The 27442-nt window shown below is 42.0% G+C and overlaps 2 protein-coding genes across 4 annotated transcripts in view; both read left to right on the top strand.

Moving 5' to 3' along the window:
* anxa6 (annexin A6) overlaps positions 1–5391 on the top strand; it is a 47737-nt gene extending 42346 nt beyond the window's left edge. The window contains exons 22-25 of the mRNA XM_063190160.1: positions 1155–1250; positions 1975–2033; positions 2267–2404; positions 4589–5391. Coding sequence (XP_063046230.1) covers positions 1155–1250; positions 1975–2033; positions 2267–2404; positions 4589–4648 — 353 coding nt within the window. The 3' untranslated portion in view covers positions 4649–5391. The remainder of the gene's footprint in view (positions 1–1154; positions 1251–1974; positions 2034–2266; positions 2405–4588) is intronic.
* Positions 5392–10048: 4657 nt separating this feature from the next.
* tnip1 (TNFAIP3 interacting protein 1) overlaps positions 10049–27442 on the top strand; it is a 50910-nt gene continuing 33516 nt past the window's right edge. The window contains exons 1-7 of one of the 3 annotated variants that reach the window (XM_063190128.1): positions 10049–10140; positions 13620–13830; positions 17992–18141; positions 19716–19804; positions 20947–21015; positions 24700–25077; positions 26506–26600. In XM_063190128.1, coding sequence (XP_063046198.1) covers positions 13653–13830; positions 17992–18141; positions 19716–19804; positions 20947–21015; positions 24700–25077; positions 26506–26600 — 959 coding nt within the window. In that variant the 5' untranslated portion in view covers positions 10049–10140; positions 13620–13652. The remainder of the gene's footprint in view (positions 10141–13619; positions 13831–17991; positions 18142–19715; positions 19805–20946; positions 21016–24699; positions 25078–26505; positions 26601–27442) is intronic. The other 2 variants (XM_063190126.1, XM_063190127.1) reach the window with 2 other exon arrangements.

Here is a 27442-nt window from a genome sequence, read left to right as displayed (position 1 = left end):
AGCGTCATTTTGTTTCTTTTCTGGTATCCACTTCATGTCGGGTGAACACCCCTTTAGGAGACCTTCGGTTAGGAGACCTTTGGAGTCCTGAGGTTGAGAATCAATGAAGTCCCCTTAGCGCTGTAGATGGCGGTAGCGCACGGTAGCGCAAACACCTCAAAAAGAGAAGAAGAAGTAGGGGACAACGCCCCCTTAGGAGACCCAACTTGAGCACACGCTTTTGCATTGAGTGGGCGTGTTTTGCGTTATCTTGGTTTGATTCAGTATTTTTGGTACAGTACTGTATGGCAGAGCCTGGCAGTCTTAGGAAAAAGATAGAAGACTAATCTGGATATACAAATCTTAATACAGTCTTGGCCCTGCCTGCCGTGGACTACCGGTAGGGCACTCGCCTGCCATGCGGCGGACCCAGGTTCGATTCCCGGCCAGGGTCCTTTGCCGAGCCCTCCCCGTCTCTCTCCTTATTTGCTTCCTGTCCACCTCGGCTCTCACACTGTCCTATCAAATAAAGCCGAAAAAGACCCAAAAAAATCTTATACAGTCTTAGAGTCTGCAGTTATATTAGAAACTGGCCACTTTTATAGGTATACATGCACCATGTAAGAAAGCATATACATATACATCCCATGTACAATGTTTATATGATGGAGTACATAAAATGTTTATCTTATGAAACTAACCCTACTTATCATCTGCACTTGTTGTTCTGTGCATTTCCTATGTATCTGCTAGTGATGTTGGCTATGATTATGCCCTCGACTGTAAGTCGCTTTGCTTAAAAAGCGTCTGCCAAATGTAATGTAATGTAATCGTATGTGTATCTTGCATGTCCTATGAGGGAAGTAAGGAGTAGGCCATTTTATTGTGCCATTTAAGAATGGTATTATCCACGTATTAATCATTGTTTAAGTTTAACATACTGTATATCTCTTCCCTTACGGGAGCTCTCTGCAGCTGTAGCAAGATGATGGTTTGTCGATATATTTTCGATACAACGTGACATTTTTTTTTTCAGTGGCTTGTACAGTTATTTGCCACTTATTGGTATGAGGCTGGTTAAGATTCCCATTTCTTAAGTTCATTTCCTCCCCAGGTGTGCACTGTGTAGACATGCTCGATGTTGAGCTCTGTTTTCTCTGCTTTGTGACCTGCAGTGTTCCAGGAGTTTGTCCTCAAAACCAACAAAGACATTGAGCAGGTCATCAAGAAGGAGATGTCTGGAGATGTCAAACAGGCTTATTATGCCATCGGTAAGCTGCCATCGTATTATATGTATAACGTTCATTATGTCTAACTGTTTAGATTTTAGTTTTTCTTTTACTTCAGACATGTAAAAGTTGTATCTTTTACCTGACATGTTTCGACAGTATAAATTCATCAGAGGGTCACTGGGATGTTGATGTGTGAATGTGACTGCCCTCGTATTGACTTCATGGCTGTAAGGCAGGAATGTCAAACCCGGGTCAAACCCGGGGGCCAAATTGCAGTGCAGGGGCATTTTATTTGGCCCATGATATCCTTTCAAATCTGTATTGCAGTTGTCTCACATACACCAATAATGTGTAGTAATAACATAACCTGGGCACAAAATTTGGTGTGTCACAGGAATGTGAGAAGGCTCAGGCCAGTGTAACACCTCACTGGATACGTGCAAGCACATTTAAGTGCCATACTGTATATGATGGAATGATGGCTTGTGAAATTTGCCTTCAAATATTATGTGTGTGAATGCGCAATTTTATTTTTCTGTTAATGATTAAATATCGAATTTGACCCGTGACTTCGTCACATATTTATGAACCATACGCCTCCATCCTTGGCTGAGGTGCCCTTGAGCAAGGCACCTAACCCCACATTGCTCCAGGCTCTGTAACCAATACCCTTTAAATAACTGTAAGTTCCTTTGGATTAAAAAAAAAACTTGTGCAATAAGTTTAATGTAACGTAATTTAATGTATTCTGCTCATATTTCAGTCAGGAGTGTGAAGAATCAGCCCTCCTATTTTGCTGACCGCTTGTACAAAGCCATGAAGGTAAAACATTTTTTTTTCCAAATTTGTAAGCTTTTTTATCTTGTATTGGTGTTTTGTGCTCTTTGATTAATTTGTGGAATGTTTCTAAGTATCAATATCCAATTCCGATATTTTAATTATATTGATATATTGACATATTGTACTCTCCTACACAGGAGAGTACAAAATATCAATATCCTTTCCTGATCCTAGCGCATCATTTGTATGTTTTCTACACCTCCCCTCCCCCACAGGGCCTGGGCACAGACGACAGGGCTCTGATCCGGATCATGGTGTCCAGGTGTGGCATCGACCTCTTCAACATCCGCAAGGAGTTCAAAGAGACGCACGACGCCTCGCTCCATGAATTCATCCAGGTAGAAGCGTTCGTCGTAAGTCATGGTCTCCTTGTCTCCTTCTTCCTTCCTAACTTCCTTCTTTCTGTCGACGTCGGCTCGCGGTCAGACTCAGAGGTGTCAATTCCAAGTCCAGAAATGAAACACCCTGCCACAGTTTCCCTCCAAATGGCTTCAGTGAGTTAGCTGGTCTACCTGTCTTACTGAATATGTACTAGACTACCTGTCTACGTGTCTTTCTCAGTATGTACTCAATACTCAGTGCTCAGTGTTGTCACCTGATTTAAGGATTTTACGGTCCATCCAACACAGGTGACTTCAATGACTAGCTGGTCTACCTCTCTTCAGTAGTCAGCCGTGGCCCAGTGGTTAGAGCACTGGGTTGGCAACCCAAGGGTTCCCGGTTCAAGTGCCCTTGAGCAAGGCACCTAACCCCCACACTGCTCCCCGGGCGCTGCTCAGCAGGCAGCCCACTGTTACGGACTAGTGTGTGTACTTCAATGTGATTCACTAGTCCAAATGGGATAAAGGGCAGAGAAAGAATTTTTTTAGTCAATATAATCATCTGATTCAGAGCTGGTTGGACCAAATTTGTGGCATACCCTTTTTTTCTTCTTCTTTTTGAACCCGGGATTGACACCTCTGGTCAAGTTGAATGATCGATAACGGCTGGTGTCATATTTCGAACCCCTGGCTGTCGTAGGCCAGGCAGGCGTCCCCGTCATGTCATGCGTGTGTGTCTGCAAACAGATATGGCCTGCTTTTTTTTTGTTTGAATGTCGTACATCCCCTTTAGGAATTTCCCTAGCGCGCATGACTTCCTCTGTGAGGCTTCATGTGCGCATGAGCAGAGCTGAGCAGAGCATGGCCTATGCGATGTGACAGGATGTGCCGCTCAATAAGCTACCTAACCTACACACACACAGTAGAAAATGTGCAATGTGAATTCAACACCTAGAGAGTTGATCTCAATCACCTACCTAACCTACACAGTAAAGCATAACATGTAGTGTGGTTATAGTTTCAAAGAATCACTCTACATAATCTTTCAAAACTTTTCACTGCTAATTAATACCATTGAGTGAAATTGTATGCCCAATGACCTACCTAACCTACACACACAGAAAAAAATGGAATGTTAATTCAATACTTGATCTAACACATCTTCTTGAGTGTATCTGGTCCTAGAGCTCTCTCTTAAGTGTTGAAATAACACTGCACATGTCATTAGAAGAGCTGATGAATACCCTTTTAAACAACAACAAAATAACCCCAGATGACTAGTTTAACCTACACACACTGTAAAACATTGCAAGCCAGGTAAACGTAAAAATATTTGTTTCCCTGCTGCCTTTTAAGTTTTCAAGTTAACTCAACTCAAGGTTTAACTCAAAGTTACACTGTAGATTTTGTGGTGATAGGCTCTACTTCAACGTAGAGAACAAGAAGTGTTAAATTTGACTAACACTGTGAATAATATATTCCTGTAATTGTGATGATGGATTTGGTTATTTCTGCTGCTGTCCATTACTAAGAACTGCATGTCATCGTGTTGGTGAGATCCATACAGTTAATCTCAGGGAGTGTCCTCATTAAATTACCCACTGACAGCAATAGTGGTATCATTACTGCAAACTAACATCATTTAACACCATGAGAACCTGAAACTAATTTCCATTTTATGTCAACTTTAAACATTTCCAGTTCTAATTAAAGCACTTCCTCATGAAAGCCAAACCCCTAACAAAGTCATTATGACCCCTTCCATCCACACTCGGGTGCTATGATATTCCATACACACAGTAATAACTAACCACAGAATGCGTTCGGTGGGCGTTGTTGTTCTCCTTCTTGTTTCCTTGACTTTGCGATACATTTTTATTTTATTTTTATAACGTGTGTGTGCGTGAATGGTTTGTCGTCGCCAAAAGGTCATATTGCTTCAGAGAGTTCCTTCTGAATGAAAATGTGGTTTTTCATGTCATAACCCCCCTGTTGATGTCACCGGGTTACGCAATCAAATCAAAAGGCCAAACAGACCCATGAGGTCACCAAGCTCTCCAGCGATTCCATGAGCAACCTTCGTCACACATTTTTGTTGTTTTGTTATGTCTGTTTGATGTCTCCCCCCCACCTTTATTTCTGCTTTTATTTACGCCTCCTCATGTTTTGGACTTAAAATAGACACTTCCCCTATTTGATTGTATTTTTTGTCATCAGGGTGATACTTCTGGGGACTACCGCAAAACCCTGCTGTTGCTATGTGGAGGAGAAGACTAAAAACTGCCCTGCCTGGACAGACGCAGCTCTTGTTGCCCCGGCAACCACTGTAGCCTACTAACTCTTCCAAAGACAGACACCGGCCTGTAGAACCTTGCAAGGGCTCTTGTGAACTTTCTGGAGTACCGTCCAGTCCAGTGCTCCAGCTCCCACTATAAACGGTAACTTTTACAGTGTTATATCAACACATTAGAGTGTTAAATTTAACATAGACAGTATTTGTCTTACTCTCTGAGTGTTGAATTAACACTGCAAAATGCACTGTGTTCTAAAGTGTTAATGTAACACTTAAAGAGTCGAATCCAACACTCCCGTTGTTAGTGTTACTCTCAAAGTGTTGACCTAAAACAGCAATTTTGACTATGTTTGCGCCCCCCCCCCCAATCACCCCCGTGCTGCTGCCACTTAATGCCAAAGCTTGTGACCTTTCACCCCCCCGCCCTGTGCACTTTTCCCAGCGATATGCCGTCACACACTGTGTCTGAAACCCCCACCACTGCGGTGGAACAGGATGTCGAATTGTTTTATGTTAACTTTTTTTAACTGAATACATGTGTTTTCTGGAGTTTGAAGACATTACAAAGCTTTAATGGAGGTTTTAAACGGCAAAGTGTTCCTTCCTTGTACAGGTGGCGTTCTCGTAGCTGTTGTCATGTTGATGTCATAACGTAAACCTCACCTGTAGCCACTGGATGAAGGTGCTGTCCTGTCCTTTCAAATAAATGGAAAACCTGTGAAAGTAATTTATTCTGTGTGTGTGTGTGTGTGTGTCTGTCCCTTCTGAGTTTCCCGTCTTTTGTTTTGAGAAGACTGGTCTGGCCCCACATCACAGATGTGATGTCCCAGGATTTGCCTCTGTTATTCACTTCACATACAAAATCTGTGGGAATTAACAATGTTTTCTGAAAGAGAGATGTTATTGTAGCTCACTCAATTTACTTATTAAAACGATAAAGTTGTGTGCTTTGTAACAGAGTACGAGTACTGATAAAACTTAATTTGCCAAATGTTCACCTTCTTTATAGAGTAGATGCCTATCACTGTGATGAACTGAACTATGGTGCCCTCTTTCATGGCGACTCTATTAGTCTTTGGGTGAAGAGGAAATGAAGAGTTACTTTTTGACTTGGTGGAAATTCCCCCACATTGTAATTTACGACTTTCTTTTCTTTCCGAAATAGCTGAACGAACACAACACCAATTTGACTGATGGGCTTTGAGAGGCACAATAGGGCCTTCTTGGTACAGTAGCCTGCATGACTTTGCACAAGTATGTTAATGTATTTTACATGTCGTGGGTAATGATTCTCAAAAGGGCAACAGTAAGGGTTGTTGTGCTGGTTATTATTTGAGTCTGCTTTGCTAATCACCATAATCATCCAGTTGTAAATGAATCTTGGTCTATGGCTGGGCTGTACAGTCGTAACCAGAGCTGGACTGGCCATCTGGCATAGCAGGTATTTCCCGGTGGACCCCGCACCCTCATGGGCCCTTATTTTCAGAGAAAAAAAGAATAAATGTATATATACACTATATATTTTACATTTCTGAAAATAGGGGCCCACGAGGGTGTGGGGTCCACCCATAGAGGTAGAAAATAACACTAGAGAGGACCCCGCGCCCCTTTTTACGGCAATCTGTAGCGGCCATTATCTGTAGGTAGATCAGAGAAATGGAAATTAACGGAGAACGAGGCTCACCTCTGTCAAAAATGGCTTAATCATGTGAAAATGTCCATCAACACACTATACAAGGACAATAGTTGAAGTGTGTTGCTAACTATGTTCATAAAAGATATTATTTGATTTTTAAATGTATTTTATCGACTCATATGATTTAAGTAGATATTTAGCCTGACATTTCAAATCTGGTCTTTAATTAAAGTGTTACTTCATATTTACACAGTTTTAGTTAATTTCTTGACAGGGGTGGGCGTGTTCTCCATTGACTTGCATTGCCTGAAGTTACCTACACTACCTACGGAAGTTGGGAAGCTCCAGCTGCCATTTCCCAGTGCTATCGCAAATTGCTGTGTCCTCTCTAGTGTTATTTTCTACCTCTATGGGCCCACCGGTGAGTCAGTTCTGCGCCGCTAATTATGAGGGGCCCCTTTAAGCCAAAAGTGCCCGGGCCCTCTTTCTCCCCCAGGCCAGTCCTGGTTGTGACTGAACAGTCCTGTCTATCTGACTGCCTCCAGAAGGAGCAGCCTGCAGTCACATGAGGGAAAAGTTTGATTTGCGACAACAGAGGATGTTTTTATTGACTTTGTGGAGATGGACATGCACAGTCTGTCTTTTGTGTTTCCGTGTCTGTCCCACGCTCCAAGTCTCTTTCCTGTCCTGGTCACATGACCGCTGTCCGGGGCTGTAACGATACACTCAATTCACGATTTGGGTTCATATCACGATCTTTGACCTACGGTTCGATACACCCCACGATTTTTAAAATGTATCTTTTAATTTATTTATTTATTTATTTTTTTTTTTTTTACATTTGCCAACATTATAAAATGAAATTATAAATAAAAATTATGTTAGTTTATAGTTAGAACAGGTTACAAGAGGCTACTAATAATAATAATAATTAAAAAAATAATGATAATGATTTCTCGGTTCGATACAACATCGTTACAGACTCTTCACAAGATCTACGAACGTGTGGCACATCCACTCCCTTGTATAATAGTAGTTAATGAGAGTCGAATCTAACACTTCTAGTGTTGATATTCCTCAGTGTCCAGGTGAGTGTTGAACTACAGTAACACTTCAGTATGTGCTGTGTAGTTTGTGGACTATCTGTGATGATGAAATTAACAATACCACAAAACTGTTGCAGCAATTGACAAAATGGTAGCCCCTGGCAAAGGCAGTGCTCCCTCTTCTTTGGCCGTGTGTGTGTGTGTGTGTGTGTGTGTGTGTGTGTGTGTGTGTGTGTGTGTGTGTGTGTGTGTGAGTGTGTATGAGCAGCTGTTGTCAGGCCATCTTTGAGTTAAAAGAGGAAAGAAGAAAAGAGAGAGAGAGAGAGAGAAGGAGAGAGAGAGAAAACAGTGAGGCTAGGAAATCCCCCACACTACGCCAAAATCCATCGCGACATCAGTAATGTGTGCATCAGTCTTTGCAGCCAGTTGCAGAGCAGAAAGAAATGCCAGAGTAACACAGTGTTAGTGTGAATAGAAGCATAGTGATGTCCTCTGCTAACTTATTCTAATATCCATGCTTTCTTTAAATGACCAAGATGAGTGCTTGAAGCATGTGAAGCACCCTACAGAATCTTTCCAAACTTTGTACTGCTAACACACACACACACAAATACGCTGACTTCCATGCTTGTAAGTCTAATCATGGGATAGGGAAGCTAAACGATGCATGCACATAGTCTGTGTAGATAGACAAACTAATTAAACACAGAAATTGTCAGAAGAATAACACTGTTAATCCTTACTTCCTCTAGACTGGGAAACACAAGGCGTGCTGTTGTGAAATATACTGTATGGGATTTTTGCCTCTATCTGGAAGTTTTAATGCAATGCTATTACTCAAGTCCTTGTCATGGATTTTCCACAGGCCAGTGTATTAGTGCAGTAGGCTATAAAAGCACGAGAAAAGTCATCTATGAGGAAGATGCACTGACTACACAAGTTGTTCGTGACAGGCCCACTTTAATCTCTTTCTCTCATAAGGTTGGCAAAGAAAACCCCAAATATTTTCACTCTGCCATGAAAGCCAGAGAATACAACAGAACACAACAGAACACAAAACAACATAACACAAAAGCGTCCAACCTGTTGGTGTTTTCTGGTAACGCTTAACTAGAGCGACTGAACTTCTTGGATAGAGACCAGGTCCCCCCTATTTCAGCTGAAAATATCAGGGCCTTTCACTATGCGGGAATTCCCCTTGACTGTCTAAATACACAGTGAATTCGCTTCCCCCCTGGCCACAGTTTCCTTAAAAAACGCCTCTCGGACACAAGCTAAAGTGTGTAGGTGAGTGTTTGTTTATTCTGCAGCTTTTGGATAACAGAAAAATGTCACTAATTTTGCCATATAGTATGTCAAAAATTGTATATATGATATATTTTGTTGTGTCTTTTGACTCTTGCTAATTTGATCAGCATTTTTCTGGAGTTTCATAATGTTGCTTTTGTAAAATCTAAAAGACAGATTGCGGGATGTGTAGGTATGAAGTTTGTTGAATTTGTATTCCATTGTGTAGCCCATGTTGTGGAGAACCTTTTATAGCCTACTTCAATGGCCTTAGACTCACTTCTCTTGCTGTATTGATAACCAGCTGGCAGAATTCTGTTGGTAAAAATAAGGGACATGGACGCGTCGCAGAACAGTCGATTGTTGAATTGTATTGAAGCAAATATTTGTTGAAAAATGAAAAAGTTTTGGTGATATCGTTAATTGGGCTAACTGTTAGTTTTTTTTTTTCGTTTGTGTGTTTGCTTGTTTTTTTAAAGGCCATCCATAGGCCAGGGCATAGTCCATTAGACTTGACTTTGTTTTAAAAGCCCATTCCATTTTTTTAAAAACAAAAATCATGTCTTTTTAAATTGAGACTAAATTCAAACAGCTAAATTGTAGATGCTATAACACTATATATGAAGAAAATAAGTTGTGGATATAAGAATTAGTGTAGCTTAATGTAGGCCATCGGACGCAGGCCTACACTCGTAATGTTTTGTACTGTCTATAATCAACAAGCCAGATATAGCTTACTGACGACAGCGATAAACGTGGACAATAGGCCTTAAAATAGTCCCAATGATGAGGACAGGATCTAGACATTATGAAGTCGACCAAACCAGTAGGCTTTTTGCCAGGTCTGTCAGATTATGCATTTTGCTGTGTAGAACATTCTGCGTTGCATTCACCAAGCAGTGGAAGTCTTCGACATTTGACTGTTTTAGGAGCCAAGTTAGAGGATACTGATTGAGTCAGATTATTTAAGTAAACTTTAAAAAATTGCATGCATTTTAAATGCACATTTACATATTTACATATAGGCCTATGGTACTTCTGCATTATTTTGTATCCCTTAAAAAGCTAATTGGCATTTTGTTAAATTTCACCAAACACTGTCCTAAAGTCATACTTGCATGACATGGGCCATAGGGACTTTAATTTAAAGTAGGCTATGCATGTTGAATAAAAAAAAACAAATAAAATAGCTTAGTCATATGTAAATATGGAAATGTAAATATGTTATTGTATATGTTTATATTAACAAATTGACTAAACAATTTAGCTGCGGAATCCAAATGATTAATTTGACACTTTTGCCTCTCAGTAGCCCAAGGTAGGCCTAAATATTTTAATACTGTGTCTTTAAAAATTAAAATGAGTGTGCAGTGTGAGGCTTTCCATTGGCCCATAGCGCTGTCAATCATGCCTGTTTACATCGAGTGTTAGGTGGAATTTCCCAGGTTACGACATGGACCACTTCCGCAAATTTTTGGACAAACGAAGATACTTCTCGGTCTGAAAGGTAGCTAGTCCTCTATCTTGTCTAAATTGTAACCAAATGTCTGCTCGTTTTAGAGAGAGCTGTTCCTTTGTATGCCACACAGAAATAAGTGGTATTTTGTGCCTTTTCAGTAAAGGAAGTAGTTTAGAAGTCAACAGCTGTTTGAGATATTTAACGATAATGAATACATTGTACATCACCTGTACAAGAAAATATCGCTAGCCATCTGGCTAAGCTATATCATACGAAATAATAATGCTTGGTTTATTCAATTATTTGATCAAAATGATACAGGGATCTAGCTTGATTTACTTAGCAGTGTAACGTTACATGTAGAATCATGTTAATGTTGCGACCTAAGTTGGCGTTTTAATATCTGTCGTTAAAATGTAGCTCGTCGGCCAGATGATGAATTTGTGTGGTTCTCCCCTGGCTACATTCAAATAATTATATTTTCAATTGAAGACAGAAATGATGGTTTGCTACCTTGCAGTGACACAGAGTAACGTTATTGGCTGCTAACGATAGGCACCACATTACATCGACTTCACTGTCTCTGGGCAGTCAGTGACTAACGTTGACCGTGAACGTTAACCCTTTCATGCACGGTGTCCACATACGTGGACAGTAATTCTAACCCCACTTTAGATAGGTAAATAGTGGTTATTTTTTTCCAAATTGTATATGGGAAGTACCATGAGGTTCATTACAATACTTTAACAGCAGTTATAACTTTTTGCACTAAATATTAAGTGTTTGATGACATCATCAATCTAAGAAATCCACCGATGTGAATTATGACCATAACAAGCATGTTTATATCTGAAAATCAACCACACCAAAGGCCAATTTCAGGTTTTAAAAAATATTATGATGTTTAGTACAGTTCACTTGAGAAGTCTATGTTGTTAAAATCCAAATTTACAATAAAGGTAGGTTTTTATACAATATAAAGCTACTGTCCACGTATGTGGACGTTGCGCATCAAGGGAGTCTAATGATAAACACATTATATTTATGATTACCGTGAGAAATATTCTGCTCATTTTGGGCAAATACTTAATGTTATGAGCATTTATAATGATTATAGTGTGAAAATAAATTATTTTTAACATATTTAACACATTTTAACACTTTTAATTTAATAAATTCAAGAAAAAACTACCTAAAATTAGTGTTTTCACGCACGTGTCTATAGGCATATTTCGGGTTTCTTTCACCACAAAATGACACAAATGATGTAGGAATGAGCTAGAATACATGCTGAATCAAATACAGATCTGTCTTCATCAGAATTGAAGTTTTTTTTCCACATGCAACAAGGTTTCCCCACAAAATCTTTGCCATAGCTGTGTATGTAAATATTGCTAAATTGACAGGTTTTTTTCTCTTTTTTCATCTTTGTTCGTTAAAATACTGTAATATATAATGTGTAAGTGTCATATAATGTTGTAATATTACATATAGTAACATGGAAAGTAAGTAAAATAACTTGCATTTATAATAGGAGGTCTATTTAACACTATTTTTTCACAGAAAATACTTGAACATGCTGATGAATGACTACAAAACGCAAGTGTCTGGAGGCAAATTTCATATTACCTTTCATATAGGGACAACATAAATGATGTAGGATTGAGCTAGAATCCATGCTGAATCAAATACAGATGTGTCTTCATCAGAATTTAAGGTTTTTTCCACATACAACAAGGTTTCCCCACAAATCTTGCCATAGCTGTGTATGTAAATATTGCTAAATTGACAGGTTTTTTTCCTCTTTGTTTCATCTTTGTTCCTTAAATAGTGTTATTGTATAATGCATAAGTGTCATATAATGTTGTAATATGACACAAGGTAACATGGAAAGTAAGTAAATTAACTTACATTTATAATAGGGGGTCTATTTAACACTATTTTTTTTACAGAAAACACTTGAAAATGCTGATGAATGACTACAGAACGCATGTGTCTGGAGGCAAATTTCACATTACCTTTTATACAGGGACAACATAAATGATGTAAGATTGAGCTAGAGTACATGCTGAATCAAACTGAGCTTTTTGTTCACCAGCATTGGCTGTCTTCTTGCATGCAATAAGAATTTCCCACATATTTTTCTATGACCGCCTATATAAACAATGCTATTTTTATATATATGTTTTTGTTGTTGGTTAATTACAGTGATATATGGTGTTAAAGTGTTATATTGTGTTGTTATATAGCATAAAACACCATAAAAATGAATAAAACAGCTTAATTTGAACTTGAAATACAGTATAGGCCTATATAACTTTTCACTCCTTTGATGCGCAGTGTCCACATATGTGGACAGTAAAATAACTTCCACATCAAAAGAGATTTTTGAAAAATTCCAAAAGATTCTTCATATTAGCTCCATTATGAGTGAGAAAATCAATATATAAAAAATCTTGCACATTTTTTTCATGGTGTCTGCATGAAAGGGTTAACATGAAACGTGAAGCTTACTGTAAACTAATCCTTAGTGATATATCATACTGTTGACATGATATTATTCCGTGGAAACAACGTGACGCTTGATCTTCCCCGAGAAAATAAAACGAAACCAGTTTCACAAAATAAACCATGTCACAGCTGAGTTGCCAATGCAATCTTTTCCAAACGTAAACTGGCTAGTCCAATCCGTGCACAGTATTTTGCTGCGCTCCTATGACTAGTCTATTTAGCATCTATTGCTTGCCATGTTTGAGTTCATCTGCGGGCAGCAGAGTGGTTAAGCTTCCCAATCTTAAAACCCTGTGCAGAATGCCTGATCTACAGACAGTCTAGGAAGAATTGCTGATGAATCCTTGTTTGTTGCTGCTGCTCAGCAGTCTTTTCAAAGCCTGAAGGAAACTCAGAAGTCTTTGACAGCTCTCTGACAGGCCTAGGCCTATATTGATGTGTCTGAAGAATAAGAGGGAACAAAATTACTGTTGTGACTCTTGGGCCCACGTCTTTTTCAACAATAGGCAAAGATAATCGTGTGGGTAGAAATCCTGGCTATTCTAGAATGGCCCTCAGCTACCATGCCTGTTTTTTTCCTTTTCTTTCTTTCTTTTTTTTTTTTTTTACTGTGGCATGGCTTGTCCATTCAAATCACCAGGGTTTAAAATAGCATCTCAAAAAAATCCCCTGCACAAGAGCGATTCAAATGTCAAGTCTTTGAATTGTGGATGGTCAATGCACATGTGAGGCTGGTTGGCAGAGATACAGATCTGTATGCCTGCGAGAGGTCAAGGCACACCTGGTGAACAATGTCTTTTTCTAAATCAGATCTTAAGTTATGTGCAGTGGAATGAAAATGAAAGTTGAATGTTGTTGTGGCTATAATATCTATCAACTGTGTGTGAGTGTGTGTGAGAGAGAGAGAGAGACTCCGCCTTTCAACTTTCTTGTATTCATCATTTGTCTTTCTGCTGTTGAATTTGTTTTCATTTCTCTCTCTCCCCCTCTCTCCCCCTCTCCCTCCCTCTCATCAGTAGCCATGGATTCCCAAGGCTGAGGAGCTGGCGATGATGGAAGGAAAGGGCCCGTACCGCATTTACGACCCGGGTGGGAGTGAGTGCCAACAGGGGCGTGAGGAGTCCAGTGGAGGAGTAGGAGTAGGAGGAGGAGGAGGAGGCAGCTACAGACAGCTCCTGGAGGAGAACAGCGTGCTGAGAGAACGCATGAAGGGCCTCAAGAGTCTAGGTGAGTAGTACCACGTACCAGGGACAGATTTAGGATTCCATGTGCCCCTGGGCCGGACAACAAGAATGGTAGGTCTAAACAGTCTGGATACAGTGAGTAGCTGATGCATAGGCCTATTCTGTGTCCGAAGTGCTCAATCATTCACTACATTAGAGCAGTGTTTCTCAACTGGTGGGTCGCGACCCAAAAGTGGGTCGCGGAGGGGTCATGGGTGGGTCGTGGAGCCTTGGTGTAAAAAAAAGTAATTCTAAAAAAAAAAAAAAATCCAACTTTTCCTGCAACAATTTACAACTTTTATTTTGATAGGCTAGTGAACATCTGTTGTCATAGATACAATCTGAATGTTTATGCGAGATAGATAGCGTGCAACCAGTCATTTGAGTCTTGGTTACATTTTGAGAATTGCATTGAATTGACTTGAATGCTAAAAAAAATTGGGTCGCGAGAGTGGAAAATGAGAGTGGAAAATGGTGGGTCCCAAGACTGTTCCAGTTGAGAACCACTGCATTAGAGGACCAAATGTGGGTGGACGAAGGGCCTGAAGTCGAGGGAAGATTCTGGATAGGGTATGAGTTGATGGTTAACTTTACATATGCAGTAGGTAGGTAAGTACAGTAGGTGACACACAGGCTATGTCTGAAGTGTTCTCTAGGGGTGCTTTACATAGGCCGTGAATGGGGCTATAACTATATTGTAACCGATAATCGTGATGCACAAATTCATGATACTGTATCATGATGCAAGGAGCCAGTATCATGATGCACCCTTTTTTGGTCTCCTTTCAGTCCAGAAAACAACCACATAGTATACTTATTATTTTTAAACTTTTTATATTATTAGTAGCCCCTTGTGACCTACTGTATTCTACCTATAAACTATCATAGTTCTCCTGGATTTCAAAAATTGTGGGGTGTATCGAGCCGTATGTCAAAAATCGTGATCTGAATCGAATTGTGAGTTGAGTGTATCATTACAGCCCTAGCTGTTGTGTTTCCTGCTACATCATACGTATAGGCCTGCCCTGTTTTGCCGTGAAGACGTTGACTTAATGTTTTGGATTGAGGCATGGAACTCCCCTTGCTGCCCCAAAGATCCTGCTTAATAGCCCAGGGTTGAGCCTCTAATTCAGGCTGAGTCGTGTCGGACCCCAGCCTACTATACTCTGTGGGCTTGGGATATCTGGAACAACACATTTGCCTTTGTGTTCTTTGTCGCAAGCAAGGCGCTTTAGAAGTAAAGCATATTATGTTGAAATGAGGGGAATTCTGGTTACGCTAATGTGTCTGATACATTTGGTGGTGTGTGTATGTATGTGTGTGTGTTTTTTTTCTCTTTTTTCTCAGGATTGACGCCATGTACAGAAAAGTGTGAATGGAGGTTTTGATGTCGCAATTGATTACACGTAAAACAGTAGAGGGTTCCTGTTGTGAAGTTGTGAAGTGGGGGTTATTCTCGATCACATTGCATCATGGAATATGGTGAGACGTATTCGAGTGTACTTGTGTTGTTGCCAGTTATGACTGGCTGGTTGGCCGGTTTTGTGTTGTTGCGTTCAGTACGTGTTTCTGAGTCAATGGGAAATAGACAGAAGACAACAGAAGTCGGGCAGGAACCTGAATCTTTCATAATATTAGACCGAAGTGAGTACTACTGCATACAGTTTGTGCTTGTCTCTCTCTCTCGTTATGCGCGTTTTGGAAAGTCTTGATTTGTCAGAGTGAGCGGATGAGTGAAATGGTTAGAAAATAAAGCTGGGAGAGCTGTTGGACATTTATCTGTGAACAGCTTTGTTAAAATATTACTGTTGTGCATTGTAAACCTGATTATAAATCATGGTATATTTGCATGCGACTGTACACAAAAGTCCATATTTCAAGTTCCAAGTTCCATGTGAGCAGGTTATTTGTTTGTAATGGATCATTTATCATCATGAGAAGCCTTTTCAGCGCTCTGTGAAACCGAAAACTGAAGTGCAAAAAACCTTGTTGTCTAAATTTGGAGCACAACCAGTGAGGTGACCTTTTTCAGACCAACCTGTCAGTCACACTTTTTACGGTAATAACAAAAAATGTGCCCCTGCCAGTTCCTCTTGATGTCAATGGCACGCACAGCTGTTAACCTGCTGTTTTGTTTTGAGTGTTGGATGGTTGTGCAGTGAAGGAGGTTTTCACAGTTTGTGTTTCTTCAGAAGTTTTTTTGCTGCTCTTCACTGGGTGTCAAACAGTCACTGCATGCAGTTTGTGTGTCTGTGTTGAAGTTCCTGAACTGTGTGCAAGAAGGATTGCTGTATCCTTAACAAAGTATGTCTCTCTGGTGCTTGAAAGTTTATGAATGGTGGATAGCTGGGCTGCAGAAGGATATCACACTTGGTGTATCTGTAGACGTTCTTGTATCTCTTGACTCTGTGCTCTACAGTAACTGCATGCAAGAAGGACTGTGTGACATTATTAACTCCAAGTGTGTCTCTGGTGCTTGACTGTTTGTTACAGTATGAGTGGTGAATAGCTGTGCAGTATAGAGGTTATTGCCGTTTTTGTTTCTGTTGAGCTTTTTGCAGCTCTTAACTTGGTGTCCTCCTCAAGCAACTGAATGTGACTCCTACTGTATATTGTTTATATGTCTCTGTCTGTCTATGTACATTTGCCAACGTTATAAAATTAAATTATAAATAGAAACTATGCTAGTAAGTTTATGGGTAGAATCGGTTACAAGAGGCCACTAATATTTTTTTTTTCACATCATGTCATGTGGTTGTTTTCTGGACTGAACGGTAACAGAACTTTGAAAGGGCGAATCACGATACTGCCTACTTGCTCCACCATACTGTATTGTTATTGTGCATAACGATTTCTCGATTCGATACAATATCGTTACAGCCTTAGTACATTGGAACGGTTTCATTTTACCTTTCATTTTACCTTAACAACCTACTGTTGTTTCACAAACTCTCATTTCTACTGGTTGCTCAGACAGTGGCTTTGTGGAAGTTCTTTCAACTTTCCATTACACAATATAGTTTTTTATTAACAAAATGGGGTTTGAGGTCCCACCTTTTGCAAAGTTTATATTAGAATGTTTAGCTAGTATGGAGTTGGAAAAGAGTGTTGTTGATTTTCAAACGATTTCAGATCATGTACGTTCACGTTTTAAGTCATACCTGGGTCAATCAACGGCAGTTAATCAAATCTCTGCACACTTGTGTCTCAAAATATTCTGAAAACGGCATCATATTCTGAAAACATCATCAAAACAACATTTTGCTTCACACTTCACCGATTCATGGACCAGCATGCCCAATGTAAGCCTTCTTTATTGTACAGCTGTTACACTATGGCATTCAGAGTTTGCAGAAAAGCAATGGCTGAACAAAATTGACTGGAACTTGGAAAGGATACCGCTTTACTTAAAAGGAGATTTCAATCCTTTCTCTTTGATATTTGAGGAACTCCCAATCATATTTTCAGAATTTTTTTCAGACACAAGTGCCTGGAAATACTATGTTCAATTGGCATGGATTGACCAACCTGTTTTACGCAGTGATCCGGCCAGAGTTTTCCCCCAGAAGATTTGTTAATAAAAAACAACTAGCTTATACAACTTTTATAAAGCAACTTTGGAAGTTGCATTACACAATACAATACGCACCCTTTATCCTTGCGCGGGGAATTAGTCCAGGACGTTGGTATGTGTTGGTTGTTGTTTAGGTGACTGCCGTAACTGCTGCCCGGGAGACACCTTGTGCCAGAGTTGCCAATGTGGCTTAAGACTTAAATGACCAAGGTCTCCGGCCCGCGTTTCTTTTCTCCCTCCTTTGCTCTCTCTCTCTCTCTCTCTCTCTCTCTCTCTCTGGTGTATTTGTGCAATCTCTGTATACTCAAGTTTCTTAAACGTTGATGCAGTGCCACAGTGATTTGCTCCGATGTAAACTCTGTGTCTCTGTCTGTTTCTCTGTCCCTGTCTCTGTCTCTCTCTCTCTTTCTGTCTCTGTGCCCGTCCCTCTCTCTTTCCCCTCCCCATCCCTCTCTTCACCCCTCTCTCTTTCTCTCCCTCCCTTTCCTCTCTCTCCTTTCCTCTCTCTCTCTCTCTCTCTCTCTCTCCTCCACGTTTCCGTCATGCTTCCCCTGCTACTCGACTTGTGTTGCGGTCCCTCCGTCCGCGAAGGTGACCTCCTGGAGGAGTCCCAGATGGAGGCGTCCAAGCTGAGGAAGCGGGTGGAGGAGCTGGTGCGGGACAACGAGGCGCTCAAGTCGGCCACCCCCAGCTTCGCCTCCAGCCTGTGCATGGGGACGCCCGTCCAGACCGACACACAGGGTGAGCGGCGCCTAGCCTGATTATCATCGACTTTCAAATCTCTTCGAGACTTGGTCTGACCAAGAGCATAACAATGAACATTTCCCAAACGGTATGGTTGACCCGCCTCCCTTAGTTTGCTAATGGTTGTTTGCTCCCTGACAAAGTGGAAGGAGTCCCCGTTTTTTGGGGGCTCAGAATGGTGTTTGTGTTGTTCTTGGCCTGACTTAGAGGCAAAGCTGAAGGTGTGGCGTCACTAGGAGGGCACAGCCTGGCTAGGGTGAGCCAGCCGCCAACCCTCTGTGTAGAATAGGGGTTTCGCAACAACGGGGGCTCTAGAACCCCCTCTCCCTCCCAGGGGGCATTCATTTTTTAATACTAAGGTGGTGTGTTGGGAGGCTTATGTTATGATGAGGTCAAGGGGTCGTTGGGAGGCTTATGAAATGTAGTTGGTGTAATGTTTTGGATTCAAATGCAGTCTGTGCATGGGGACGCCCGTCCACGCTGGGTGAGCCAGCCTGTAGAATAGGGTTTCTAAACAGCCCCCCAGGGGGTGTTAAGGAGCCCTCAGGGATGGGGGTGGGGGTACTCAGCTGCCAATCAGAGGGCAGTACTCCTTTTCATTTTTTAATACTAATGTGGGGCGTTGGTAGGCTTATGATGAGGTCAAGAGGACGTATGTAAAAAAAAATTAAGAGCCAGTGACGTGTGGTAAAATTACGGAAAAGGAAAGAAAAGAAAAATTAAGAACAAAAGGGCTTGCAATGTGGTTGATCTAATTTATGTGACCCAAATGCTATCTGTGCTTGGGGACACCTATCCAGACCAAGACATTGCCAATATGTCACACTGTTGGTCAACCTGCATATAATTATATATAATATACAATGAAAGAAAAACTTCTGATCATTAGCCGGAATCGACATCTCATCCTGTGTGCTTTGACTCTGTAAATCAAATGATTATGAACATGACCCAGATGGACATCAAAATGTCACATTGGCATCCGGTCGACCTGCATGTAGGCAGTGGTGTAGTCTTCTTTTTTATGGTGGGTATACTGTATATTGGACATTTTTTTGAAGTGGGTATACTGTATATATTTGTGCTATTCAAAACAATGGATCAATCAATTTTAAGTGGGTATACTGAAATCCCTGAAATTTAGAAGTGGGTATACTCCGTATACCCGCGTTCTACGTAGACTACACCACTGCATGTAGGTTGTCACGAAAGAAGACAATGTAATGTAAAATGTAAAATCGACACTACTACTACTTCTGACAGTTAGACATAATGAACGTTATTATTATACATCTACTACTACTACTATGTGATGCATTAGCTTAAAGTAGCGCCTTTCAGCGTACCCAAATCCGCTTAATTGTAGTTTGTCTAAATTTCGTAATCCAAATACTGAACATGTGGATTATGTAATTTCCTGGTTACTTTATCTGAACTAGTGGGGAACATTTTTTTTAAAGTAAACGCTAAGCAGGAATAACTCTGCATCTATTTGATTTTTAGTGGTATGTACTGTATTTCTGTTCTCTCTCTCTCTCTCTCTCTCTCTCTCTCTCTCTCTCTCTCCCCAGGCCATGCCAAGCACCATGCACATCTGAGTGCTGATTGCACAGAAGCGCGGGAATGCATGACGGCCAAGACACTGCAGCCAGACCTCAACGTGAGTGACCTAGCTTAACTGACTGCAACAATCTTAGAAAATACTGGATTCTGGAGTCACTTTTTGCTTTATTAGTGTTCCTCAACAGGAGCTCTACAGCCCCCCAGGAAACCACTGTAAACACTTGGATGAAGAATTTAAACAATATAATTGTCTGTATTTTCTAAATGTTATTATCTGTTATTTTGTAAAAATTCTTTTCATTTTATTATTATTTTTTTGTTTATTATATTTATTTTATTCATCATCCGTAAGATATTCGGCTTAGATATGTACTTTTCAATATATAATTAAAAGATAATAACCAAAAAAAGTGAGTGCCCTCCATGCCACCTGACTGCTCGTGTGCCCCAGGAACAAAGAAGCAAACAGAGGTCGCTTTGAGATGCTTTGCCATGAATTAGCTTTAATTTGCCCTCTGAGTGATATTTACTTAAAAAAAAAAGTTAATCACAGAACGGCTCTGACTTGTCAATCGGGGACATTTCAAATATGAACATTCTTGTCATAGGCGTGCACAGATAGGGACGAGGTGGAGCTAAAGCACTTGCCCCTTTGCCTTACAGGGCAAAAAAAATGCCTTTTTGAAAATTCCTTTTTTGGATTTTTTTTGGTCGCCATGTACTGTAGTCCATGTTGACATGATCATCTACAAGATGGTTGACGATCAAAAGCATGTAAGGCAGCTGAAGATTCCACTTGCCCCCCGCACCCCCTCAAGCACCTGCCCCCCAAAATGTCTGTGCCTGCCACTGATTCCAGTTGTTTTTTGCTGAACTGCGCCACAGCTAATATCAACAGACTTTCAACCCCTGAAATCCACTCTGGCCAGCCAGTTCATCTTGCCCCAAGTGAATTCGCTTTGGTCGCTCAGTTTGCCAATCCTCCACTAAAAATGAACAACTTCTGTCGCTTTGGCCATTTCTGGTGTACACGAACAGTGAACGTGTTACTTGCCGTGCACTTCCGAAAGGCACACATGAATTTGGTTTGAATTGCTCAACATTGTACTTTTGACGATCACCAATCAGCAAATATGATTTCCTCTGTTTCCATCTAAATTAGTTTGGGATTTAATAGAGTAACTCAGCAATTTCACACTTGCTATTATTTTATATATATATATTTATTTTGCTTTACAGGAAGTGTCCTCAGAATTTGAGGTTGTGAATATGGAAGATCGTGGAGCCGTCACCACAGAAACTCAGGCGGTGAGTTCCAGCATCTCTTCTCAGTTTCGGCCATGTGTGGAAATCTCAGAACTTCTAGAAACTTCTTTTTAGGGCCAGAGATCCGGCCCACACGGATCATGTTGTCTATCGGTTTTCAAGGGTTGAATTATTATTGCTATTGTTGTTATATTTTTGTTTTTCATCTGTCTTTGGTTGAATTTTCAATTTGTTAAGACACAGCGTTAGAATTTTGCCGTTACCAGAATGGCAATGACCAAGTCGTAGTGCATTACTGAAGGCCTTGTGTTATGTCATAATAGTGTAGTACTATGGTAGTTAACTTTTAAAATACTATTACAGTGTTCCATTGTTGGAATGGCATACATTATGGGGCTACACGGGCATATGTATGCACATCTGTCTTAAAGTGATACTGTGCCATTTTTGGAAATAAGCTCATATTACACCTCCCCTTGAGTTAAATGATTAAGTTTTACCTTTCTCCTGTACTTCCAGCTGTTCTCTGAGTATGGCAGTGCATATTCTACCTCCAAGCTTGCAATTAACATTGAATCCTATGAGACCAGCTGGCGGCTAGTTGGTCTCATAGGATTCAATGTTTATTGCTAGCATAGAGGTAAAATTTGCAACGCCATACCCGGAGAACGATTGAAAGTACAGGAGGAAGGTAAAACTCTGTCATTTAATTCAAGGGGAGATGTACAATAAGCTTGTTTTGCAAAAAAAATCACAGTATCAGTTTGAGTTCAGGTAAATTCTGAGTATGTAGACTCAAGACAGTAACAAGTACTGTAGGCTACTCGGACTTTCGAATGCCCATTTAGCCATTTTAAAAGTTACTCTGAGGAAAGCCCCCTAGCCTTTTGGCATGTGGACATGATTTTTAATTGACAGAAAGCAGAAACACAAGTCTGTAAAGGCGGCAATAAAGATGCCTTGCGTTTGCTACTAAGGCTGTAAACTTGCAGGATATCTAAACGGAACTGCACCAAAGGACTACTTGTTTGTCTACCGGTACACTCTGCAGGATATTCCAACAACATGGTTAAGTTTACATAAACCTACCTATGATAACCTACAGAAAGAGAAGAAACCTGCTAATATACAGTATAGTGAAGGAAATGAGTACTCTGCTGACTAGCCACTGCATTCATCTTACCTTAAAGATGCACTGTGTAGTATTTTTTAGCAATTTCTTTCCAGAATTCATGCTTCACAAATGTTACCTTTTTAATGAATACTGACTACCACCATCAAATTCTATGTATTCATTATGACTGGAAAAATTGCACTTTTCATACATGAAAAAGGTGGATCTTGTCAGTGTACGCCAAATTGAATTTCCAGACATAGATATTTTTTGCTGCAAAATTCCTACTACTTGTGATACTCATACTACTGTATATGTTTGTTTATTGTTGAGTAAATGTTCATGAAAAGATCAAATTTGGCAAATGGCATCAGAGTTTCAATGAGCAGCATAGCTGCAATACCTACTCTGGCCACCATCCTACACAGTGAACCTTTAACCTGGTTTGATATTGACCCACCTTCTTGGAATATCCCAACTGGCGAAACTTATTTCTGTTCCTCACACACAGTAGCCGCGTTCCATTGTCGGAGAAGGGAAAGTGAGAGCTAACTCTTGTCCACAGTTGGACTTTGTGTGGGTAAGGGGGGGGGGGTGTTGAGTCTGAAATGGGCAGACAGAAGAACTGTGCTGCTTTTTTCATCCCTAAGTTTTGCTTTCCGTCTCCTGCACGGTTGATTAGAGTCTCTCGGTCAGTGGCAACAGGAGCAACGCACGCTGGCGGCTCAAGTGTTCTTTTAGGTGTTTACCAGAGAACGCGGACAATGGCCTTTCCTTCACATGGCCATAGCGCTACTGCTTTCGCTTCTGAACTGAACAACACTGTTGTAAAAACTTTTCCTCTTCTTTTTTTTTTTTTCTAAAGACACTGAATGGTGATTGTTTGGAACCCTGTGGCACACTTTATCAGGTGTTATTCCAAAGCTTTTCCTTATCAGGCTGGCTCCTTTCTGTGTGTACAGTCAGTAAGTGACGAGGCACTTTATTTCCCCCCCCACTCCTCTTGTCCTCTGATGTTGAGCCGTGTTTAGTCCCCTTGGTGTGAGTCACTAGGGAATCCACAGGATTTGAATGACTAAAAACACACAGAGACGCCTGACTCATCTCGGGAATACTGTAGCTGCTAGGCAGAAACTATAGACGCTCACACGCTGCTGACCACACACACACACAGACACACACACACACACACACACACACACACACACACACACACACACACACACACACACACACACACACACACACACACACACACACACACACACACACACACATGCACACAGAGACACACAGACACATATAGACATAAACACACACACATATGAGGGGGAAACGCAATTAGCAATATCTGAAATTCCTCTTTGTGTAATCAGCCAGTCAGCACAGCAGGCCAGTAAGGAAACCTGTTGCACAGGCCCTTTTTAGTCAGGTGAGCTGAGTCTGATGAAGACATGATGAGTCAGGAAGGGAGGAGGATAGGGTGGGGAGAGGAGGAGAGGGTGGAGGGGAGGAGGAGGAGGAGGGGGAGGAGAGAAGGGAGGGAAAGGCCTGGCTTACTGAATGACTGTCTGAGTGACTTGAGGGGCCGTCTCATTGGCTGGAGGCAATTCAAGCTTCGAGTGGCTTTTCTGAGGCACTGATCAAGAGTCAAGGAAACAGAGGAGCAGAGGAGCTTTGGAACAGAGTTTTATTCAACAGTGACGTAAGGTTGCCAACCTCTTCAAGACTCCGCAGGGGAAGTGGAAGAAAAGACGAGGGCAAGATTGGCAAGGTTTGTCAGACGGATTCTCTAACGTGGCTGTGGCATATTCCAAGAGGCTTTTCTTGGGCAGTGATGAAGACACATGGAATTTAGCAATGCGGTTTATTCAACTGGAACATAGGTGCGCTGGAGACCTTGTGTGATACACGTTGCCAACCTCAACCAACTTGTTTGCTTGAAGGACTGTCTCATTGGGCCGGGGCCCTCTGAAGCTGGATTCATTTTTCTTTTTCCCCCCCTCAAACTCCTGTTCTTGACACGGTAGGAGCTGAAGTGTTGACCCCAGTGTTGGCGTCTTCAGTGTTGTTTGGTCCCTTCGATGATGCAGGAAGGTGGTTGGCTATCTAACTGACTGAGTTGTACCAGCTGGGATTTTTATGTATTTATTTTTTTGGCGTTTGTTTCAGGCTTCCGTAGCTCCTAGCGTGTCAACGGCAGCTGTGGCAACAGTGTCTTCAGTGTCCGCTTTGGTGGTTTCTACGACGAGTCCTGTTGTCTGGTCAGCTGTCTGTCTGTCTGACTGACTGACTGATCCCACTCATGGGCTGGGCCTTTTCTCTTAATGGTTTCCCTCAGACTCATACTGTATCCTACTCCTAGCTCCTAGCAATCAAAAGCAGCGGTGGCAACAAAAGTAGCGTACTCGGTGTCGGCAGTTCTCTTAACGAGAGTTGTCTCTCTTAACGAACTGACCGACTCTTATCGTCCGGCCTGTTCTCGATCCTAGCGATCGAAAGTAGAAGTAGCGTCCTCAGCGTTGGCGATTCTGACAATGTCTGCCAGTTCTCTCTCTTAACGAACTGACCGAGTTTTATCGTGCGTCCTGTTCTCACTGTTCCCCTCTCAGGCCCCTGCACCTTCTGCCATGTCAGCGACCGCATCGGTGGCAACGGCAGTAGTCGCATCGACATCATCATCCTCCGCGTCGGCGGTTCCTTCTACTTCGCAGACGATGCCCGCGACGATGGTGGCGGTGGTGGGCGCCTCGGCTATGCCCGCGCCTATGGTGGTGGGGGTGGGCGCGTCGGCGTCCGTGCCTCACATGCCCCACCAGGAGAACCTGGAGCTGGCCAGCCAGTTGCAGCGTCTGGAGAGCTCCTTCAGCGTCTTCGCCGAGGAGTCCAACCCCAACCAGCTGCTGGCGCACCTGGGCCGCATGGCCGTGGAGTTCCACCACCTGTCCTCCAAGGTGCAGAAGAACGAGCAGCGCACCTCACTGCTGCAGGTGGGTGGAGACTGGCTTCCCTTTGCAGATGATATTATACACGCTCACAGACACAGACAGACACAAACACAGACACATGCACACACACTAGTACTGTACGCATGTCTGCTTAGGCATATACTACATGCAGAAGAACGAGCAGCGCACCTTGCTACAGCAGGTGGGTGGACTAATGCATTCCCTTTACAGAGGATAGTAGACACACACACACACACATACAGATACACACACTAGTACTGTACGTATCTGTATGCATTCATGCAGTAGAACAAGCAACGCACCTCGCTACTGCAGGTGGGTGGACTAATGCATTCCAAAAAGTCAGAGAATCCACAACACTGTTTGATGCTCTCGAAGGACTGATAGTCAGAAATGGTGTGCCATTAAATTTTGGGAGCATCAAGCAGTGTTGCGGACCTTTCCTTTCCTTTCAGTGGACTAATGCATTGCAGAGGGTATGACACACACACAGACACAGACACACACACAGACACACACACAGACACACACACAGACACACACACAGACACACACACAGACACACACACACACACACAAGACACACACACATACACAAGACACACACACACACACACACAAGACACACACACATACACAAGACACACATACACATACACATACACATACACATACACACACACATACACACACACACACACAAACACACACACTCTCTAGTGCTGTACGTATTACATGCAGAAGAACGAGCAGCGCACCTCGCTACTGCAGGTGGGTGGACTGTACTGCATTCCCTTCACAGAGGATGGTACACAGACACGCAGACTCACACACACTAGTACTGTGCGTATCTGTATGCATTCATGCAGAAGAACAAGTAACGCACGCACACACACACTACTATTTTCTGTACCGGTATGTCTGCGCATGCCTCGCTACTACAGGTGGGTGGACTAATGCATTCCCTTTGCTGAGGATAGTACACACACAGACACACACACAGACACACACACAGACACACACACAGACACACACACAGACACACACACAGACACACACACAGACACACACACACACAGACACACACACAGACACACACACAGACACACACACACACACACACACAGACACACACACAGACACACACACAGACACACACACAGACACACACAGACACACACACAGACACACACACAGACACACACACAGACACACACACAGACACACACACACACGCACATGTACAGTACACGCACACACATTCACACACTAGTACTGTACACTACGTATGTCTGCTTGGCCATATATACATGCAGAAGATTGAGCGCATGATTTGAGTGTATCGTTGCAGCCCTATGCTCAGTGTCTTCCAGCTCCTGGAGTCTGTTGCTGCTTCACTTCTCATTTCTCATCTGCTCCTCTTGCCTGTCCTGTCCTGTGACTCTACAGACTCTCTGTGAACAACTGCGGCAGGAAAACAACGAGCTGCGCAAGAAAATGGAGGAGGACGTGCAGTACAGGAATCGGGACCTGGAGCAACTACGGTAAGCCAATTGGGTCACACTTTCATTCTTGTAAACAAAGCGTCTCACAATCGAGGACTTAATCATAGCCAACATCACTAGCAGATACAAAGTGCACAGGAAATGCACAGAACAACATAAACATACACACACACACACACACACACACACAGACACACATGCACATATGTATAGACAAACTGTAATTCTAACAAGCTGCTAATAAGCTTCTCTCCATTGTCACTTGGAGCAACTACGGTAGGGCATTTGTGTGAGCAGTATTCACGTAAACTATGGGTCATATTTGTATTCTTTTGGCCCTGCCGTTGCCTAACGGTAGGGCACTGGGTTACTACGCCGGCGACCTGTGTTCGATGCCCGGCCCGGGTCACTTGTCAATCCTTCCCCGTCTCGCTCTCCCCCCACTCATTTCCTGTCTCTCCTCCATTGTCCTGTCAAAAATTAAGGCACAAAAAGCCCTAACACACACATAATGTACACACACACACACACACACACACACACACACGTATTTCTAAAAAGCTGCTTTTCAACCGAAGAAATGTAAACTCTTCTTCATTGTCACTTGGAGCGACTACGGCAGGGCATTTATGTTCTGAACAGTATTCATGTAAACACAAACGCACACGCACACACACACAAACACAAACACAAACACACACAAACAAACACACACACACCGTAATTCTTAGAAAATGAAAGTGGATTTCAAACTAGGACATGCATACATATCTCCTCTTTATTGCAACACCTCTCTTTCACTTTTGATATTATGAGGGTCTTTCCATTGGAAGGAAACACCCTCCCTCCCTCCCTCCCTCACCTCGATCTTTCACCCCTTC

This window comes from Engraulis encrasicolus, chromosome 23 (assembly GCF_034702125.1).
Source record: "Engraulis encrasicolus isolate BLACKSEA-1 chromosome 23, IST_EnEncr_1.0, whole genome shotgun sequence".
Lineage (NCBI taxonomy): Eukaryota > Metazoa > Chordata > Actinopteri > Clupeiformes > Engraulidae > Engraulis > Engraulis encrasicolus.
Note: the sequence above shows the minus strand (reverse complement) of the source record. Positions and strands in the feature narration are given on the sequence as shown.